At 43.1% G+C, this 22,313-nt stretch overlaps 2 protein-coding genes across 3 annotated transcripts in view; one reads left to right on the top strand and one right to left on the bottom strand.

Moving 5' to 3' along the window:
- LOC111979369 (eukaryotic initiation factor 4A-II-like) overlaps positions 1-22,313 on the top strand; it is a 336,073-nt gene that overhangs the window by 90,097 nt on the left and 223,663 nt on the right. The window lies entirely within an intron of this gene.
- The window catches only part of LOC111978929 (UDP-N-acetylglucosamine transporter-like), a 39,491-nt gene that overhangs the window by 5,282 nt on the left and 11,896 nt on the right, over positions 1-22,313 (bottom strand). For both annotated transcript variants that reach the window (XM_024009178.2, XM_024009177.2), the window contains exons 2-6: positions 12,686-12,962; positions 12,215-12,369; positions 11,884-12,006; positions 11,470-11,635; positions 9,085-9,203 (exon numbers count right to left, since the gene is read on the bottom strand). In XM_024009178.2, the coding sequence (XP_023864946.1) occupies positions 9,085-9,203; positions 11,470-11,635; positions 11,884-12,006; positions 12,215-12,369; positions 12,686-12,920 (798 nt within the window). In that variant the 5' untranslated portion in view covers positions 12,921-12,962. The remainder of the gene's footprint in view (positions 1-9,084; positions 9,204-11,469; positions 11,636-11,883; positions 12,007-12,214; positions 12,370-12,685; positions 12,963-22,313) is intronic.

The raw sequence follows: 22,313 nt of genomic DNA on the forward strand, positions 1-22,313 counted from the left end.
TATTCCAAGAACCCCATAGGAGGTGGGGTTCAACAAGGAACCTCCTTAGTTGGTGGGGTTCTTGCAGGAACCTAACAGCCCAACTGAAACATTTGGATTTGAATTTGAAAGGATAGCAGGTGCAGGCACTTAACTGAAAAGGTAAGGTTTGTCCCTTGTATGATTTACATTGATATTGTTTTATGATGATACCATCTATCTTTTCATATTTGTGCAAATCTTTCTAAAACAGAAAATGGACACAATTCAATGGATATATCAATAAACAAAGAGGTAATAATATGTAGGCTATAACAATATGTTGAAGGCTAGCTGTATTGAAAAGATGGCACCGAAGAACATGGCTTATGTTTTACATTCTCCCAACCAATTGTGCAATTATTTAATTATTTTTGCATTTTGTGTAACTTWAAAAAAAAAAACGTATTTTGTACATAATGTTGCTGCTACCGTCTCTTATGACTGAAAATAACTTCTGGACATCAGAAAAGCGATTACTCACCGCGGACTGGAAGAAACTTTTTCCTTTAACGAGTCCGACGAGAAAGATATCCTGCTTTCACTGGAACAGACACAGATCCACGCCTTTTGCGTGAAGAAAAGACGCCGGAAAAGGGGACGAAGATCGGGGATCCTTCTGAGAAGCCGGAGGCGAAACTCCCAATGCCTTCCATTCTCCTTGTTAACGTGCAATCGTTACAAAATAAAATTGATGACCTACTATTAAGATTATCCTACCAATGGGACATTAAAAACAGTAACATCTTATGTTTCACCGAGACGTGGCTGAACGAAGAAACAGACAATATAGAGCTAGCGGGATTTTCCATTCACTGGCAGAACAGAGACGCTACCTCTGGTAAGACGAGGGGTGGGGGTGTGTGTCTCTTTGTCAATAACAGCTGGTGCGCGATGTCTAATATTAAAGAAGTCACGAGGTATTGCTCGCCTGAGGTAGAGTACCTTACGATAAGCTATCGACCACACTATCTACCAAGAGAGTTCTCATCTGTATTATTCGTAGCCGTCTATTTACCACCACAAAGCAAAGCTGGCACTAAGAACGCTCTCAACCAACTCTATAAGGCCATAAGCAAAGAAAAAAATGCTCATCCAGAAGCGGTGCTCCTAGTGGCCAGGGACTTCTTATTAACTTCTTATGGCTACAGGGGCAGTATTGAGTAGCTTGGATGAAAGGTGCCCAGAGGTGCCCATAGTAAACTGCCTGCTCCTCAGTCCCAGTTGCTAATATATGCATATTATTATTAGTATTGGATAGAAAACACTCTGAAGTCTCTAAAACTGTTTGAATGATGTCTGTGAGTATAACAGAACTCATATGGCAGGCAAAAACCTGAGAAGAAATCCAAACAGGAAGTGGGAAATCTGAGGTTGGTCGATTTTCAACCCAGCCCCTATTGAATACACAGTGGGATATGGATCAGTTTGCACTTCCTACGGCTTCCACTAGATGTCAACAGTCTGTAGAACCTTGTCTGATGCCTCTACTGTGAAGTGGGGCCGAAGGAGACAGGAATGAGTCAGGTCTATCATGACCTGACCATGCTCTGACTATGCGCGTTCACATGAGAGGGAGCTCTGTTCCATCACACATCTGAAGTCAATGGAATTCTCTGGTTGGAACGTTATTGAAGATGTATGTTAAAAACATTCTAAAGATTGATTCAATACATCGTTTGACATGTTTCTACTGACTGTTTATGGAACCTTTTGACATTTCGTCTGCTTTTAGTGAACGCGCTTCCTGACTTTGGATTTGTTTACCAAACACGCTAACACAAATAGCTATTTGGACATAAATTATGGACATTACCGAACAAAACAAACATTTATTGTGGAAGTGGGAGTCCTGGGAGTGCATTCCGACGAAGATCAGCAAAGGTAAGTGAAGATTTATAATACTATTTATGAGTTTTGTTGACTGCACAATTTGGCGGGTAACTGTATGGCTTCCTTTTGTGGCTGAACGCTGTTCTCAGATTATTGAATATTGTGCTTTTGCCGTAAAGCTTTTTGAAATCTGACACAGCGGTTGCATTAAGAACAAGTGTATCTTTAATTCTATGTAAAACATGTATCTTTCATCAAAGTTTATGATGAGTATTTATGTTATTTGACGTGGCTCTCTGCAATTTCTCCGGATATTTTGGAGGCATTTCTGAACATGGCGCCAATGTAAACTGAGTTTTTTTGTTATAAATATGAACTTTATCAAACAACACATATATGTATTGTGTAACATGAAGTCCTATGAGTGTCATCTGATGAAGATCATCAAAGGTTAGTGATTCATTTTATCTCTATTTCTGCTTTTTGTGACTCTTGTCTTTGGCTGGAAAAATGGCTGTGTTTTTCTGTGATTTTGCGGTGACCTAACATAATCGTTTGTGGTGCTTTCGCTGTAAAGCCTATTTGAAATCGGACAATTTGGTGGGATTAACAACAAGATTACTTTAAAATGGTATAAGATACATGTATGTTTGAGGAATTTTAATTATGAGATTTCTGTTGTTTGAATTTGGCGCCCTGCAGGATGCAACCATAAGAAGTTTTAACGGGATTGCAGCATTCTGCTAGCACAGAATGGAATATGTTCCAGGATTCATCCAATTGCGTTGAGGAATACACCACTTCAGTCATCGGCTTCATCAGTGATTGTACGTACATATTCCAACCAGAAGCCATGGATTATAGGCAAAAACTGCATTAAGCTAAAGGCTAGAGCTGCAGCTTTCAAGGAGTGGGAGACTAATCCGGACGCTTATGAGAAATCCCGCTATGCCCTCCGATGAACCATCAAACAAGCAAAGCGTAAATACCGGATTAATAWTGAATTCTACTACACCGGCTCTGACGCTCGTCGGATGTGGCAGGGCTTGAAAACTATTACGGACTACAAAGGGAAAYCCAGACGCGAGCTGCCCAGTGACACGAGCCTAYCAGACGAGCCAAATGCCTTTTATGCTCGCTTCGAGGCAAGCAACACTGAAGTATGCACGAGAGCACCAGCTGTTCTGGATGATTGTGTGATAATGCTCTCGGTAGCCGATGTGAACAAAACCTTTAAACAGGTCAACATTCACAAAGCCGTGGGGCCAGACGGATTACCAGGACGTGTACTCAAAGCATGTGCGGACCAACTGTCAAGTGTCTTCACGGACATTTTCAACCTCTCCCTGACCGAGTCTGTAATTTCTATATGTTTCAAGAAGACCACCATAGTCCCTGTACCCAACAGCTTCTACCCCCAAGCCATTAGACTGCTGAACAATTCATAAAAATCGCCATGGGCAATTTGCATTTACCCCCCCCCCCTCTTGTACACTGCTGCTACTCGCTGTTTGTTTGTTACCTATGCATAGTCACTTCGCCCCACCTACATGTACAGATTACCTCAACTAGCCTGTACCCCGCACACTGACTCAGTACCGGTGCCCCTGTATATAGCCTCGTTATTGTTATTCTTTTTATTATTATTTTATTTTAGCCTACTTGGTTTCTTCTTCTTGAACTCACTGTTGGTTAAGGATTGTAAGTAGCATTTCACGGTAAAGTCTACACTTGTTGTATTCGGGCATGTGGCAAATAAAGTTTGATTTGATATTGGGTGCAGCTGACTGAACTGCTCACTTTTGTGTGTGTGTCTTTGTCTGCAGGTATACAGACAAGAAGGCATACAAAGGTACGTCATTTGTATTGGTATGTTATGCAGATCACATTTACCATCCTCCTTCTTACCTCTTCAATGAATACTCCATAGGCCTCTACATTATGGACAAGGTTGTGTTGAAAACCAATATAAAAAAATTTAAAAAATCATTCACATTCACACACAAAACCAAGTAAACACTGTTGTGTGCATATTTTGGTAATCATCTGTATAATTACATTTTTGGGGATTCCCAGACTTCCCCTCCCTACACCTCTGATGAATAAAACAGGAAACTGTTCGATAACCATGCACTGCAAAATCATTCTGGCTGTGGATACGGAGAACATACACAATTAACATTAACACGCCAGAGGATAAACCCATTGGACTTTGTGCTCTGCTGGGAGTTTACCTATATCTGGATTTTTTTTATTCTGCTTTGCCACTAAAATCATACTAAACACTGAGAACTAAAATATTGTGTTATTGTTATGCGTATTATTATTATTATTATTAATAATAACAGTGGGGGGGGGGGGGGGGTAGTTCATGATGTTTAAGCTAAACGAAACATGCTATTAAATTCAGGGATTTCAAATGGCGAGTTTATGAATTATGATATTGCATAGCATGGAGGAAGTTGTATCATATTTTCTGAATTTGGCTTCTGTGTCTTAAAAGCATTCGAAAATGAGGTGGATATCTGTCAGCTAATACAGGACTGTAAAGGATCAGTGCTTTTGTGAGAAAAAAAGTCATATTTATTTATTTATTAATATTTTGTTTTAATTCAGATTTTTCAGGGGATGCTGCAGCACCCTCAGCACCCCTACTTCCCGCAGCTGTTGTTATGGGCTATAAAAAAAGAATACACTTGTACCATGTCAGATATAGACTGAAATATATTCAATTTTGTCCTCCTGAGCGGCACAGCGGTCTAAGGTACTGCATCGCAGTGCTAGAGGGGTTACTACAGACCCATGTTCATTCTCGGGCTGTGTCACAACTGGCCGTGGCTGGGAGTCCCATAGGACAGCGCACAATTGGTCCGGGATAGGGGAGGGTTTGGCCGGTGGGGCTTTACTTGGCTCATGGCGCTCTAGCGACTCCTTGTGGTGGGCTAGGTGCCTGCGGGCTGACCCCGGTCGCCAGTTGAACGATGATTCCTCCGACACATTGGTGCGGCTGGCTTCCGGGTTAAGCGTGGTTAAGCGGGTCATKTTTCGGAGGATGAATGACTCCACCTTTGCCTCTCTCTCGAGCCCGTTAGGGAGTTGCAGCGAGACAAGATCAAAAATTGGGGAGAAAAAAAAGAACAAAATGAAAATAAATGTGTTCAAATTTGATTTAAATCCAAATATTACACTTTATATACAGTACCAGTGTAAAGTTTGGACACACCTATTCATTCAAGGGTTTTTCTTTATTTTTACTATTTTCTACATTGTAGAATAATAGTGAAGACATCAAAACTATGAAATAACACATGGAATCATGTAGTAACCAAGAAAGTGTTAAACAAATCAAAATATATTTGAGATTCTTTGAAGTAGCCACCCTTTGCCTTGATGGCAGCTTTGCACACTCTTGGCATTCTCTCAACCAGCTTCACCTGGAAGGCTTTTCCAACACTCTTGAAGGAGTTACCACATATGCTGAGCACTTGTTGGCTGATTTTCCTTCACTCTGCGGTCCAACTCATCCCAAACCATCTCAATTGGGTTGAGGTCGGGTGATTGTGGAGGCCATGTCATCTGATACAGCACCATCACTCTCCTTCTTGKTCAAATAGCCCTTACACAGCCTGGAGGTGTGTTTTGGGTCATTGTCCTGTTGAAAAACAAATGATAGTCCCACTAAGCCCAACCCAGATGGGATGGGGTATCGCTGCAGAATGCTGTGCCATGCTGGTTAAGTGTGCCTTGAATTTTAAATAAATCACAGACAGTGTCACCAGCAAAGCACTCYCATGCCATCACAACTCCTCCTCCATGCTTCACGGTGGGAACCACACATGTGGAGATCATCCATTCACCTACTCTGCATCTCACAAGGACACTGCGGTTGGAACCAAAAATCTCCAATTTGGACTCCAGACAAAAGGACAAATATCCACCGGTCTAATGTCCATTGTTGTGTTTCTTGGCACAAGCAAGTCTCTTCTTCTTATTGGTGTCCTCTAGTAGTGGTTTCTTTGCAGCAATTCGATCATAAAGGCCTGATTCACGCAGTCTCCTCTGAACAGTTGATGTTGAGATGTGTCTGTTACTTGAACTCTGTGAAGCATTTATTTGGGTTGCAATCTGAGGTGCAGTTAGCGCTAATGAACTTATCCTCTGCAGCAGAGGTAACTCTGTGTCTTCCTTTCCTGTGGTGGTCCTCATGAGAGCCAGTATCATCATAGAGCTTGATGGTTTTTGCGACTGCACTTGAAGAAACGTAAAAAGTTTTTGAAATTTTCCATATTGACTGACCTTCATGTCTTGAAGTAATGATGGACTGTCATTTCTCTTTGCTTATTTGAGWTGTTCTTGCCATAATATGGACTTGGTCTTTTACCACATAGGGCTATCTTCTGTATACCACCCCTACCTTGTCACAACACAACTGATTCGCTCAAACACATTAAGAAGGAAAGACATTCCACAAATTAATTTTTAACAAGGCACACCTGTTATTTGAAATGCATTCCAGGTGACTACCTCGTGAAGCTGGTTGAGAGAATGCCAAGAGTTTGCAAAGCTGTCATCAAGGCAAAGGGTGGCTACTTTGAAGAATCTAAAATATATTTWGATTTGTTTAACTTTGGTTACTTCATGATTCCATATGTGTTATTTCATAGTATTGATGTCTTCACTATTATTCTACAACATCTTCATAATTTTAAGGGTCAATTGTCACTTAGCAAACAAAAATTTACATCCTGTAGCTCTAAAGTCCATGGAACACAACTGTAAAGTCAACTGTAAAGTCCATGGAACACTGTAAAGTCCATGGAGAACAAGAGCACCTCATCCCAGCTGCTCACTGCACTGAGGMTAGGTAACACGATCACCACCGATAAATCCATGATAATCGAAAATTTCAATAAGCATTTCTCTACTGCTGGCCATGCTTTCCTCCTGGCTACCCCTACCCCGGCCAACAGCTCCGCGCCACCCACAGCTACTTGCCCGAGCCTCCCCAGCTTTTCCTTCACCCAAATCCAGATAGCAGATGTTCTAAAAGAGCTGCAAAATCTGGACCCGTACAAATCTTCTGGGCTAGACAATCTGGACCCTCTCTTTCTAAAACTATCCGCCGCCATTGTTGCAACCCCTATTACCAATCTGTTCAACCTCTCTTTCATATCGTCCGAGATCCCTAAAGATTGGAAAGCGGCCGCGGTCATCCCCCTCTTCAAAGGGAGTGACACTCTAGACCCAAACTGTTATAGACCTATATCCATCCTGCCCTGCCTTTCTAAAGTCTTCGAAAGCCAATTTAACAAACAGATCAATGACCATTTCGAATCCTACCGTACCTTCTCCGCTGTGCAATCCGGTATCCGAGCTGGTCATGGGTGCACCTCAGCCACGCTCAAGGTACTACACGATATCATAACCGCCATCGATAAAAGACAGTACTGTGCAGCCGTCTTCATCGACCTGGCCAAGGCTTTCGACTCTGTCAATCACTGTATTCTTATTGGCAGACTCAACAGCCTTGGTTTCTCAAATGACTGCCTYGCCTGGTTCACCAAGTACTTCGCAGACAGAGTTCAGTGTGACAAATCAGAGGGCCTGTTGTCCGGACCTCTGGCAGTCTCTATGGGGGTAACACAGGGTTCAATTCTTGGACTGACTATTTTCTCTGTATATATCAACGATGTTACTCTTGCTGCGGGTGATTCCCTGATCCACCTCTACGCAGACGACACCATTCTGTATACATCTGGCCCTTCTTTGGACACTGTGTTAACTAACCTCCAAATATGCTTCAATGCCATACAACACTCCTTCCGTGGCCTCCAACTGCTCTTAAACGCTGGTAAAACCAAATGCATGCTTTTCAACCGCTCGCTGCCCGCACCCGCCCGCCCGACCAGCATCACTACTCTGGACGGTTCTGACCTAGAATATGTGGACAACTACAAATACCTAGATTTCTGGCTAGACTGTAAACTCTCCTTCCAGACTCATATCAAACATCTCAATCCAAAATCAATCTAGAATCGGCTTTCTATTTCGCAACAAAGCCTCCTTCACTCACGCTGCCAAACTTACCCTAGTAAAACTGACTATCCTACCGATCCTCGACTTCGGCGATGTCATCTACAAAATAGCTTCCAATACTCTACTCAGCAAACTAGATGCAGTCTATCACAGCGCCATCCGTTTTGTCACCAAAGCCCCATATACTACCCACCACTGCGACCTGTATGCTCTAGTCGGCTGGCCCTCGCTACATATTCGTCGCCAGACCCACTGGCTCCAGGTCATCTACAAGGCTATGCTAGGTAAAGCGCTGCCTTATCTCAGCTCACTGGTCATGATAACAACACCTACCCGTAGCACGCGCTCCAGCAGGTATATCTCACTGTATCATCCCCAAAGCCAGCACCTCCTTTGGCCGCCTTTCCTTCCAGTTCTCTGCTGCCAGTGACTGGAACGAATTGAAAAAAAATCGCTGAAGCTGGAGACTTACATTTCCCTCACTAACTTTAAACATCAGCTATCTGAGCAGCTAACCGATCGCTGCAGCTGTACATAGTCCATCTGTAAATAGCCCACCCAATCTACCTACCTCATCCCCATATTGTTTTTATTTACTTTTCTGCTCTTTTGCACACCAGTATCACTACTCGCACATCATCATCTGCTCATCTATCACTCCAGTGTTAATCTGCTAAATTGTAATTACTTCGCTACTATGGTCTATTTATTGCCTTACCTCCTCATGCCATTTGCACACACTTTATATAGACTTTCTTTTTTTCTATTGTGTTATTGACTGTACGCTTGTTTATTCCATGTGTAACTCTGTGTTGTTGTTTGTGTCGCACTGCTTTGCTTTATCTTGGCCAGGTCGCAGTTGTAAATGAGAACTGGCCTACCTGGTTAAATAAAGGTGAAATAAAAAATAAATAAATAAATGGAGGAGACAGTGGTGCTCTCGGAACGTGCAGACAGAAACCACATTAGGCCAACTCTCTATATATAATTTTGGATAAACCTAATAACCAACGTTTCGGCAATGCAGTACCTTCAGGTGCCTTCAGGTTTATTTTATTGTTATTGTATTTTTACAAGGGGGCCCACTTTTTTTCTGCTCGTTTGCCTCACTTTACAAAAAACGTAATGATAAATCCATTAAACACATCCATTTGTATGGCCTGAGTTATAACTATAACTTAAGCATATGTACATTACCTGCAGGGCCACAACAGTCCAGGTGAGTGGGTTGTAGCCTTGGAACACTCCGAACTCCCTCACTCTCTCTCCGTCGTACACAAACACTCCCATTAGACTAAACACTAGGCTAAACAAACCTAGGAGAGGGAGGTAGAGAGAGAGGTCAAATCAACATGTATTTGTCACATGCACAGGATACAGCAGGTGTAAACAGTACAGTGAAATTATTACTTGCAAGCTCTTCCTCAACAATGCAGTATTCAATATAACAAAATGGAAATAAATAGAAAAGTGTCCTAAAAAGAGCACAGAATCAATTCTAAGTCAGATAAAATACACAGGAGAAATACAAAACACACTATAAATTCCAGCCACCCAAGTCATAGACTGTTCTCTCCTACCGGAGGACCAAGTCTGGGACCAAAAGGCTCATGAACAGCTTGTGCCCCCAAGCCATAAGGCTGCTGAACAATTAATCAAATGGCTACCTGGACCCTCTTGCACTCACTAGACTCTACTCACACACTCACTAGACTCTACCACACACTCACTAGACTCTACCCACACACTCACTAGACTCTACCCACACACTCACTAGACTCTACCCACACACTCACTAGACTGCTACTCAACCACACTCCCACTAGGACCTCTACCCACACACTCACTAGACTCTACCACACACTCACTAGACTCTACCCACACACTCACTAGACTCTACCCACACACTCACTAGACTCTACCCACACACTCACTAGACTCTACTCACACACTCACTAGACTTCACCACACACTCACTAGACTCTACCCACACACTCACTAGACTCTACCCACACACTTCACTAGACTCTACCCACACACTCACTAGACTCTACCCACACACTCACTAGACTCTACCACACCCACTCACTAGACTCTACCCACACACTCACTAGACTCTACCACACACTCACTAGACTCTACCCACACACTACTAACTCACTAGACTCTACCCACACACTCACTAGACTCTTCCACACACTCACTAGACTCTACTCACACACTCACTGACTCACTCACACACACTCACTAGACTCTACCACACACACTCACTAGACTCTACCCACACACTCCACTAGACTCTTACCACACCACTCACTAGACTCTACCCACACACTCACTAGACTCACTAGACTCTACCCACACACTCACTAGACTCTCTTCCACACACTCACTAGACTCTACTCACACACACAACTAGACTCTACCCACACACTCACTAGACTCTACCACACACTCACTAGACTCTACCCACACACTCACTAGACTCACTAGACTCTACCACACACTCACTAGACTCTACCCACACACTCCAACACACACATACACACACACTACATGCATATTGACGCCGCACATACACACTTTCACATTATTCACATACGCTGCTGCTACTCTGTTTGTTATCTATCCTGATTTCGTAGTCACGTTTACCCCTACCTACATGTACATATTACCTCAACTACCTCGTAACCCTGCCCATTGACTCGGTACCGGTACTCCTTGTATATAGCCTCGTTGTTGTTATTTTATTCTGTTACTATTTCCTTCTTCTTCTTTTTCTCTTTTCTTACTTTTTCCTTTTCATATTTAGAAAATGTTTTTTTACTTTTGCACTGTTGCAAAACTCTGCACTGTTGGGAAAGGGCTCGTAAGTAAGCTTTGCACAGAAAAGTCTACACTTGTTGTATTTGGTACATGTGACAAATACCATTTTATTTTAATTATTTACAAGGTCAATACCAGGACCAATATCAATGTGCATGGATATTGGTGATAGTTATGTAATCAGGGGTAAAAGTGACTGAGCAGCAGGATACACATAATAAATTGTAGAAGCAACGTATACTGTATGGTGGTTTTGAGTGTGTGAGTATGTGTGTGTGTGTGCATCAATATGTGTGAGAGAGAGAACGAGAGAGAAAGAAAGAGAGAAAGAGAGAAATGGGTGAGGTTTTAAGGGAGGACTCTAAAATATTTGTCAAGTATTCCATTGCTTGTCACGGTTTATAATTACATGCTTGTATAGTTTATTGTTTCATGAGCTAAGACCACCATTTTGGCACCAGGACATTGCCTAAGGATTGGAATTACAAGGGCTATGGGACTGTGCCTCCAACCTAAAGTTGCTATACTGTTGTGAGAATACATTCGATTTAATTTAAAGTTGATGATTTAACTTTTTTTAGAAGCTCTGGATTACATGGAGAGACCATAAATTATATAAATGGTGTAATTGCTATAGAGAAAGTGGAAAGATATTCACACATACCAAGAGAGTGCCGTTTATGTAGAATTAAATGAATCAATGAACCAAACATGCATACACAAACAAACAAACAAACAGGTTCCAGTGATGCTGACCTAGCTGGATGTTGCGGACCCACACACTCTGTTTGGTCTCTTTGAGGATCTTCTCAAAGTAGACTCCAGCGAAGCCACTGGAGAAGCAGGCTATCAGTACGGCTATCACACCGACTAACTGGGAGCCTGCAGACAGAGATGACACATCCAGAGACTTTGTAGGCCACTGTGGAGACAAACACACACTACATCGCTCAGTATGGGAAACCTGTGCAAAAATTAAATAAACTTTTCCTGGACATCATGTTAACACTGATTTATTCAAATTATCCTGAAAAACCTGTGAACTTTAGAACAATTTAGACTTCTGCCTCCCTAATGTGGACACTCGAAGATCAACGACTAATCGGACAAAAACACTTGCAAACAGGAATGATGAGTTATTGACTTGTCGGGTGTGTTTAGCCTTGTTACCTGAACGAGAACGATACCAGTCATGAGGATGAGCAGGGACAGCCACTGGTAGAGCCCCAGTCTCTTCCCCAGCATGGATACTGAGAACAGGGCCGTGGTCAGGATCTTCAGCTGGTACGTCACCTGGTTGGGGACAATATCAATTTAAATTCATGCCAGTCAAAATTGGACATGAAATGGAATATGAAAGCCCTGAGTGTTCCCCTTATACTGAGTCCCTCCATTTGTTCCCATTATACATGTTGCAGCACACACGCACATGCAAACACACACACACACACACACACACACACACACACACACACACACACACGGGTGTCACATCTCTCACCTGGTAGGTAGCAGCGTCCAGGTTGGACAGGGCGACATAAAGCAGGTTGTTCTGGAGTGTGTAGATTCCTGATGGGATGGCCAGCTTCAACGTCTCCATGGGCTTGTTGAGAATCTCTTCCTTCAGCACCCGATTCAACACCCAAAAACTGAAGCCTGACAGAAAGACAGACAGAAATTGAATGGTCACACAACGAAGCCTAAGACAGAGATAGAAAGACAAAGATACTGTAGGAGTATTATCTCTGCTGTCATTAGAAAGACAAAGATACTGTAGGAGTATTATCTCTGCTGTCTGCTGTCACATGACTGTGTTACACAGACAGACAGCCAACCAGCCAGACGGACAGCCAGATGGACAGCTAGCCAGACGGACAGACAGCCAACCAGCCAGATGGACAGCCAGATGGACAGCTAGCCAGACGGACAGATAGACAGCCAACCAGCCAGCCATATGGATCACTAGACTTACTGTGGTCATAGAAGACGAGCAGCAGGCAGATGAGGATCTTAAGCAGTTCGGCCGACACCACGGCTGAGGAGGCTAGGTAGCGGGGCCCCTCGCCCTGCAGTGTGCGCGAGTACCTCATGGTGAGCACCAGTGTGGTGGTCTGCAGCACCAGCACGCCCAGGGACATGTACTTGAGCCGTGACTGGGATGGGGAGACACGGGGCGATGACATGGAAACGAGGTGGGATGCCTCCATAGAGTCAGGGGATGAGGCCAGGCGGGAAAGGCCTGGTTTAGGCTGTGGGAGAGAAAGATAGACAGTGAGATAGGCTGGGTTACGCCATAAGTCCAGCAGATACACATGCGTTTTGCCATACGTTGTTTTTGCCGGATGTCTAACTTGCATCTTCCGTACTTGATGCACATGTGCTTCTCAAAGCTGCAGAACGGTTTGCAGCTTGGAGAAGATCATTTTCGCCCTGTTTGACCAAAACTAATAATTAGAACAGATCGACCTACTGGTTTCATAGGCTGGCAGAGCTACCAACAGACTGGCGCGCACAAAGGCACATTACAACAATGAATCTACTTTGTTTCTATTCTTCTGTCACATTAATCTCTAGCAACATAGTCATTATCATTTTGTCTCTGTATGGTGCCACCCCCTCCATGAGGAACTTTTTCTCCCCAATTTCGATCTTGTCTCACTGCTGCAACTCCCCAATGGGCTCGGGAGGTGAAGGTTGAGTCATGTGTCCTCCGAAACATGACCCGCCAAACCGCGCTGCTTAACACCCGCCAGCTTAACCCAGAACCCAGCTGCAGCAATGTGTCAGAGGAAACACCATTCCACTGATGACCGAGGTCAGCCTGCAGGGGCCCAGCCCGCCACAAGGAGTCACTAAAGCGCGATGAGCCAAGTAAAGCCAATTGTGCACCGCCCTATGGAACCCCCGATCACGGCCGGTTGTGATACATCCTGGGATCGAACCCAGGTCTGTCGACATTTAGAAAGTTTGCATAGAAAACAGATGCGACAATTGCCTGCTGGGGTGCATTTCCATTTTATGCAGTTTTCATCGACTGTTTTTAAATCGATACAAGACAGTTAAATCTCTGACTTCCGACTTCAGTGTGTTCAAAACAAATGGGAACTTGGAGAAAAACGAGCTCCAACTCGGGAACTCAGGCCTATTTCTAGAGCTCCAACTTTCTGACCTGAAGATCACTGACATCATGATTTGACCTTGTATTTTTCMGAGTTCCCAGTTCTTTTGAACGCAGCATAACTTTCTTGTGTCTATAAAAACAGATGGATGTAACGAAGTCACACCGAAAAATAACGCTTTTTTGCAAAAAAACTACAGTGTTGAATAAATATTTTGTGGTTGAAGTGTTTCCATTACCCAATTTAGGCAAATTGCGCATTCATAAATTGGCGACAGCCTGTATACCCTTCCATCTATCTATATTCTAATAATTTTCATGTGCCACAGCCCGTACCATGGTGAAACTTGCACTCTTGTAGATCTGAAATAATTGGATGGTGAAACTTGCATCCAGCCAACTAGAAAAGTAAGGCGAAGCAATTCAGGCATTCTTGAAAGTCCAGACATACATTTTTATTGTTGACCATTTTTATTTTGCAATGAGTAGGAATTCAGAAGTTAATGTGGAGTGGAGCTTATAGTTATGTGATGACATCCTGTGCCCTACGTACCTTCAAAAGTATTGTGCCTGTTTTTTTATTTATTTTTAACCTTTATTTAACTAGGCAAGTCAGTTAAGAACAAATTCTTATTTACAATGACCGCCTACTCTGGTCAAATCCAGAAGACGCTGGGCCAATTGTGCACCGCCCTATGGGACTTCCAATCACGGCCAGATGTGATACAGCCTGGATTTGAACCAGGTACTATAGTGACGCTTTTTGCACTGAGATGCAGTGCCTTAGACCCCGGTGCTCCACTCGGGAGCCTTGGCGACATCGTGATGTATTTCGTTCCGCTCTACATCATCCACACGGAGTCTTGCGGAGCACCGGTCGAATGCACTGCATCTCAGTGAAGAAGCGTCACCATAGTACCTGGGTTGTTGCGGTTTTGGTGTCTAGTTTCCCCTTCCTCAGGAGATTCACCTATGTGATATTTTTTCACATCAAAATGTAAGCAAATTCATCTCTATAGTCAGTTGTACAACTGAATGTGTCTTCCGCATTTAACCCAGCCCCTCTGAATCAGTTAAGGGTCACACTTGCAAAAATTWGAAAAAGTTAGCTTTTTAGTTTAACAGCCAATTAAATTTGTTGACGTATTTGTTAAATAAAGGTTAAAAAAATATATATATAAAAAGGCGAAATGTTTTCAATGAGAGCGTCCTTAAAACTTCTTATGGCTGCAATCCCGCTAACGGGATCGATATGACAACAGCCAGTGAAAGTGCAGGGCGCCAAATTCAAACAACAGAAATCTCATAATTAAAATTCCTCAAACATACATGTGTCTTATATCATTTTAAAGGTAATCTTGTTGTTAATCCCACCAAAGTGTCCGATTTCAAATATGCTTTTCAGCGAAAGCACTACAGACGATTATGTTAGGTCACCACCAAACCACAATAAGCACAGATATTTTTCCAGCGAAATATAGCAGTCACAAAAAGCAGAAATAGAGATAAAATTAATCACTAACCTTTGATGATCTTCATCAGATGACACTCATAGGACTTCATGTTACACAATACATGCATGTTTTGTTTGATAAGGTTCATATTTATATCAAAAAATCGGAGTTTACATTGGCGCGTTACATTCACTAGTTCCAAAAACATCAAGTGATTTTGCATAGCCACATCGTTTCAACAGAAATACTCATCATAAATGTAGATGATAATACAAGTTATACACATGGAATTATAGATATACCTCTCCTTAATGCAACCGCTGTGTCAGATTTCAAAAAACTTTACGGAAAAAGCAGACCATGCAATAATCTGAGACGGCGCTCAGAACAATAGCCAAATTAGCCGCCATGTTGGAGTCAACAGAAACCAGAAAATACATGATAAATGTTTCCTTACCTTTGATGAACTTCATCAGAATGCAGTCCTAGGAATCCCAGGTCCACAATAAATGCCTGATTTGTTCGATAATGTCCGTTATTTATGTCCAATTAGCTACTTTGGTTAGCGCGTTTGGTAAACAATTCCAAAGTCACAAAGCGCGTCCACTATAACGTGACGAAATGTCCAAAAGTTCCATAACAGTCAGTAGAAACATGTCAAACGATGTACTGAATCAATCTTTAGAATGGTGTTAACATACATCTTGAATAACGTTCCAACCGGAGAATTAGATTGACTTCAGTTGAGCGATGGAACGGAGCTGCCTATCACGTGAACGCGCGTGGTCAAAGCATGGTCAGCTCGTGGCAGTGGTGACTAATTCCTGTCTCCTTCGGCCCCCCTTCACATTAGACTCATCAGACAAAGTTCTATTGACTGTTGACATCTAGTGGAAGCCGTAGGAAGTGAAAACTCATCAATATCTCGCTGTAATTTCAATGAGAGCTTGGTTGAAAATCTGCCACCCTCAGAAAAAATCCAAACAGGAAGTGGAACTTCTCAGGTTTTTGCCTGCCATATGAGTTCTGTTATACTCACAGACATAATTCAAACAGTTTTAGAAACTTCAGAGTGTTTCCTATCCAATACTAATAACAATATGCAAATATTAGCAACTATGACTGAGGAGCAGGCCGTTTACTCTGGGCACCTCTGTGCACCTTTCATCCAAGCTACTCAATACTGCCCCTGCAGCCATAAGAAGTTAACAGCAGTCAAACGGCACCATCTCCTAATCAAAGTCACTAAAACAAGCACCAATTTTCCATTGGACGATTAGCTCACAGTGTCGCGAGCCTGGCTCAGGTCTCCACACTAAAATGTTCCCCTTTTTCAGTTGGTGGCACCAGCCCATGATTTTGTCGCACAATTAGGTTATTTTTGTTGTATTTTACTGTTAAAATAGGGCTCCAGAATGTTTAGATTTTTTGGTTCAATAGGGATGAATTTGCCTTAATCTTTATGTGCACTAGGCTAATATTACATACTACCGGCAACCTGTCCTTACAGTCGGTAACTAATTGGAAAGGAATAATTTGATTCAATGCAATTCTAGCCTCCTGCAAAAAAAGAAGTGTTTATCTGTTCAGCTTTTTGGTCTCTGGATATACCATTATTGTCAATTCAAGAGCATTTAAGAAACTCCCACAGGCCTATTTAGTGTGGGATCATGTCACTTGTTTCTTTTTAAAATTCAATGTTGTGATGGCCTTTCATGACAATTAGGCTATTGTTGCTATACTTTTACTGTCAAAATAGGGCTCCATAAAGGGCTCCATAATTGTAGATTCATTTTGTTCAATAGAAATTAATTTGCTTACATTTTGATGTGAAAAATGATCACATAGGTGAATTCAATTGGGGCTAATTACTGAGGAGGGGGAAACTAGAAACCAAAACCGTAATAACCCACTGTTTCTTCGTGCGATTGCATTTTTCTCTTCCTCCCCTTCTCTCCATCTAGGCTACTAACACAGGGAGAAACAGGAACAGGGCAAACACTTATAACATGGGGAGCAACAGGAACAGTGCAAACACTTTAACATGGGGAGAAACAGGAACAGGGCAAACACTTTAACATGGGGAGAAACAGGAACAGGGCAAACACTTTAACATGGGGAGAAAACAGGGCAGGGCAAACACTTTAACATGGGGAGAAACAGGAAAGGGCAACACTTTAACATGGGGAGAAACAGGAACAAGGCAAACACTTTAACATGGGAGAAACAGGAACAGGGCAAAACACTTTAACATGGGGAGAAAACAGGAACAGGGCAAACACTTTAACATGGGGAGAAACAGGAACAGGGCAAACACTTTAACATGGGGAGAAACAGGAACAGGGCAAACACTTTAACATGGGAGAAACAGGAACAGGCAAACACTTTAACATGGGGAGAAACAGGGGCAGGGCAAACACTTTAACATGGGAGAAACAGGAACAGGGCAAACACTTTAACATGGGGAGAAACAGGAACAGGGCAAACACTTTAACATGGAGAAACAGGGGCAGGGCAAACACTTTAACATGGGGAAGAACAGGAACAGGGCAAAACACTTAACATGGGGAGAAACAGGAACAGGACAAAACACTTTAACATGGGAGAAAACAGGGGCAGGGCAAACACTTTAACATGGGGAGAAACAGGAACAGGGCAAACACTTTTAACATGGGAGAAAACAGGGCAGGGCAAAACACTTTAACATGGGGAGAAAACAGAACAAGGGCAAACACTTTAACATGGGGAGAAACAGGGGCAGGGCAAACACTTTAACATGGGGAGAAACAGGAACAGGGCAAACACTTATGCAGGAATAAGGATATTTGACCAAATCATGGTTTTATCCGCACAAAAATATAACGTTTCGAATGAAGTGACCCGCTAGAATTTATAGCTCACATGGATGTGACCACATCAAAGCATGGAAGTAAAATGTTCACCTTTGTCTACCAGCTCACATTTGTTGCTTATGCTTTAGGCCTWGTGTTTATTTGGCACATTATATACGTTGCTTTATTTGACATAATTATTTGAAAGGATTTGAGGGTTAGTTTAAGATTTGGGGAAAAAAGGGCATCTCARCATCATGAGATGTTGAAGATTTTACACAGTCGCCATAGATAATAAGCACAGTTGTTACTGTACTGGATTGTTGCATGTGGCTAAATTATGTTTACCGTGTATTATGGTTTGATCTTGAATTTATCCTATAAACATTATAAAACTAACAGTCTGTCAATTTATATTCCCCTGCCCAGGTGTAAGTCAAGGGGTATATTCTTTCCCTTCCCATTCCAAAACCTGGTCCAGGTAAGACTCTGTGCCAACCATGAGGAAAGAGTGGCAATGACTTACAAGGTCAGTAGAAGGGTGCTGTAGGCATATTGGCCAGGACAAGAACAACAGAGCTACAGTCTTGCTTCAGTATGTTATTTTTTTAAGTCCCCCTCACTAGACTTGGGTGTATTCATGACAGACACCATATATCTCTCATTTGCAAAACCTTTTTGAAAACAGATGAAACGTTTTGCAACAGAATCAGCGTAATGATTACACCCCTGGATGCATCTGACACGGTACTACCAAGTCATTATGTTTTTTTCTCAAGGTTCTCCCTTTGCTTTACTTTGTATGTGTAGTCATTTCTGCAACCTGGCATATGGCATGGGAAACGCTTCCTCTGTAGAGGTTGGCCCCTGGATGTATTTCTGAAGCCGGTTGCAATGTCAGTGATGTCACCAAACATGACGAATCTGTCCACAATTTGTGACACAGAGGCATGCAGCCAGCTCCTCTTCACATAAGGTGAACCGCTACTGCACATCGGCTACGGAGAGCGTGATCACACTGTCGTCCGAAACAGCTGATGCTCTCATGCATGCCTCAGTGTTGCTTGCCTCGAAGCGAGCATAGAAGTCATTTAGCTCGTCTGGTAGGCTCGTATCACTGGGCAGCTAGCAGCTGTGCTTCCCTTTGTAATCTGTAATAGTTTGCAAGCCCTGCCACATAAGACGAGCGTCGGAGCCGGTGTAGTATGATTCAATCTTAGCCCTGTATTGACGCTTTGCCTGTTTGATGGTTCGTCGCAGGGCATAGCAGGATTTCTTGTAAGCTTCCGGGTTAGAGTCCCGCACCTTGAAAGCGGCAGCTCTACCCTTTAGCTCAGTGCGAATGTTGCCTGTAATCCATGGCTTCTGGTTGGGGAATGTACGTACAGTCACTGTGGGGACGACGTCCTCGATGCACTTATTGATAAAGCCAGTGACTGATGTGGTGTACTCCTTAATGCCATCAGAAGAATCCCGGAACATGTTCCAGTCTGTGATAGCAAAACAGTCCTGTAGTTTAGCATCTGACCACTTTTTTATAGACCGAGTCACTGGTGCTTCCTGCTTTAATTTTGCTTGTAAGCAGGAATCAGGAGGATAGATTTGTGGTCGGATTTACCAAATGGAGGGCGAGGGAGAGCTTTGTACGCGTCTCTGTGTGTGGAGTACTGGTGATCTACAATTYTTTTTCCCTCTGGTTGCACATTTAACATGTTGATAGAAATTTGGTAGAACTGATTTAAGTTTCCCTGCATTAAAGTCTCCGGCCACTAGGAGCGCCGCCTCTGGGTGAGTGTTTACCTGTTTGCTTATTTCCTTATACAGCTGACTGAGTGCGGTCTTAGTGCCAGCATCTGTCTGTGGTGGTAAATAAACAGCCACAAAAAGTTTAGCTGAAAACTCTCTAGGCAAGTAGTGGCCTGCAATTTATCACAATATACTCTACTTCAGGCGAGCAAAATCTAGAGACTTCCTTAGATTTCGTGCACCGGCTGTTGTTTACAAATATGCACAGACCGCCCCCCCTCGTATTACCGGAGTGTGCTGTTCTATCTTGCCGGTGCAGCGTATATCCCGCTAGCTGAATATCCATGTCGTCATTCAGCCACGATTCTGTGAAACATAGGATATTACAGTTTTCGATGTCCCGTTGGTAGGATATTCGTGATCGTACCTCGTCTAATTTATTGTCCAATAATGGCACGTTGGCGAGTAGTATTGATGGTAACGGCAGCTTTTCCAGTCGCCTTCTCCAGGTCCTGACCAGGCATCCGGCTCTTTGTCCTCTGTACCTGCGTTGCTTCCTCTTGCAAATAACGGGGATGTCGGTCCTGTGGGGTGTTTGGAGAATCTCTTGTGCGTCGTCTTTGTTGTGGAAAAAATCTTTGTCTAATCCGAGGTGAGTGATYGCTGTCCTGATATCCAGAAGCTCTTTTTTGCCGTAAGATACGGTTGCAGAAACATTATGTACAAAATAAGTTACAAATAACGCAAAAAMMMMCACATAGTAGCACAATTGGTTGGACGCCCGTAAAACTGCTGCCATTTCTTCCGACACCATTTTAGAAACGGTCTATATAACTGCTCCTATAGCAACATCAACACCAACCTGCTCTTGCTCTTTGGTTATATTGCGGTCCGCAAACAAATGTTATACGTGCATGCCACCACCTACTGTATTGGTTGTGTATCAGCCTACTATTTTGTAGTATGAATTGCCCTACCAACTAACCCTGCACCCATTAAAACCTCACCACTATACTAACTAACCCTGCACCCATTAAAACCTCACCACTATACTAACTAACCCTGCACCCATTAAAAACTCACCACTATACTAACTAACCCTGCACCCATTAAAACCTCACGACTATACCAACTAACCCTGCACCCATTAAAACCTCACCACTATACTAACTAACCCTACTACACCCATTAAAACCTCACCACTATACCAACTAACCCTACACCCATTAAAACCTCACCACTATTCCACTACTTTGGCCCCATCTGATCCTACTCCAGGCCAGCAGCCTGGGAGAACGGGACACTATCGTTCAAAACATCATGTAACTCTTCTGCAGTAAAATCTCRTACACCCAAGAACTTCTTTGAAGCTGCCACCACAACATCTATCCGCTGTGATTTACGCTACATTCCTGTGGTACAATTGACAACCATGGCCATGAACGGCAAAAAAACACACCATACTATCACTCTCTATTGGTCTCGGCCTACTCACAAAGATCCTCTTGTTGTCCTCTTAGGATCCCTCACCCTGGACCCATCTTCCTCTACTACTCTCTTCACTGCCTCAACATAGGGCACCTTCTGTACTACTCTGATCCTGGCAATCTCAACCTGCCTTTCTCTCATCGGGGACACACACACACACACACGTTTCCCAACGATACTACACATTCCTTTGTCTCATGTCCTCCTGCACACTTCTCCCATCTAAAAATCTCCCTCCTACACACTGCTTCCACATGACCATAAGCTTCACACGTAAAACACTGTAATGGATTCGGGACAAAAGCTCTCATGGGATAACTGACACATCGTAACTTGACTTTATCTGGTAAAGACTCTGCATCAAAACTCAGTAGTACAGCCAGTATCTTCTCAGTTTCACCACGTTCTCCACCTGGTCTGCGTCGCACCAAACRGTGGATGTCACAGACTTAATGCCACTCCAGGTACCATTCCTTTCAAGGGCGCTCTGCTCCGGAGAGGAAAGCAAGTCACAATTCTTGTCCCCAGTCGCATGGGGCTCCTTCTTCCTTGCTGTCCATAACCACGTCTATCCATTCACCACACTCTTAGCGCACCTTCATCTGCTGTATGGCTTGCAGAGTACGCATTATTTGTGTTTTTCAGAAAACCCAACTTCTGTTCCTTAGCCCAAGTTACAAGTCTGGCTATCTCTGGCCTCATTGTTATCTCATTACATTTGCTCCTCATTGTTGTTATGATTTTCGACTTCGATGTTGTCATCAACTAAACCACCTCCACAGATTATCAGAGGACACTGATTGGTCCGGCCACACGGTGAACGGAAGGGAGGGGCTTAAACAGTTTGAATCTAGCCGTGGCCAAACTGTATCCATGTAGCGAAACAGAATGTAAGCTCGCGAGATCAGGATGGTTCAGACGAGGCTAAGCTAAAGTAGGACAGCATGGAGTAGCTACAGTGGT

The sequence above is a fragment of the Salvelinus sp. IW2-2015 genome, linkage group LG19, assembly GCF_002910315.2.
Source record: "Salvelinus sp. IW2-2015 linkage group LG19, ASM291031v2, whole genome shotgun sequence".
Lineage (NCBI taxonomy): Eukaryota > Metazoa > Chordata > Actinopteri > Salmoniformes > Salmonidae > Salvelinus > Salvelinus sp. IW2-2015.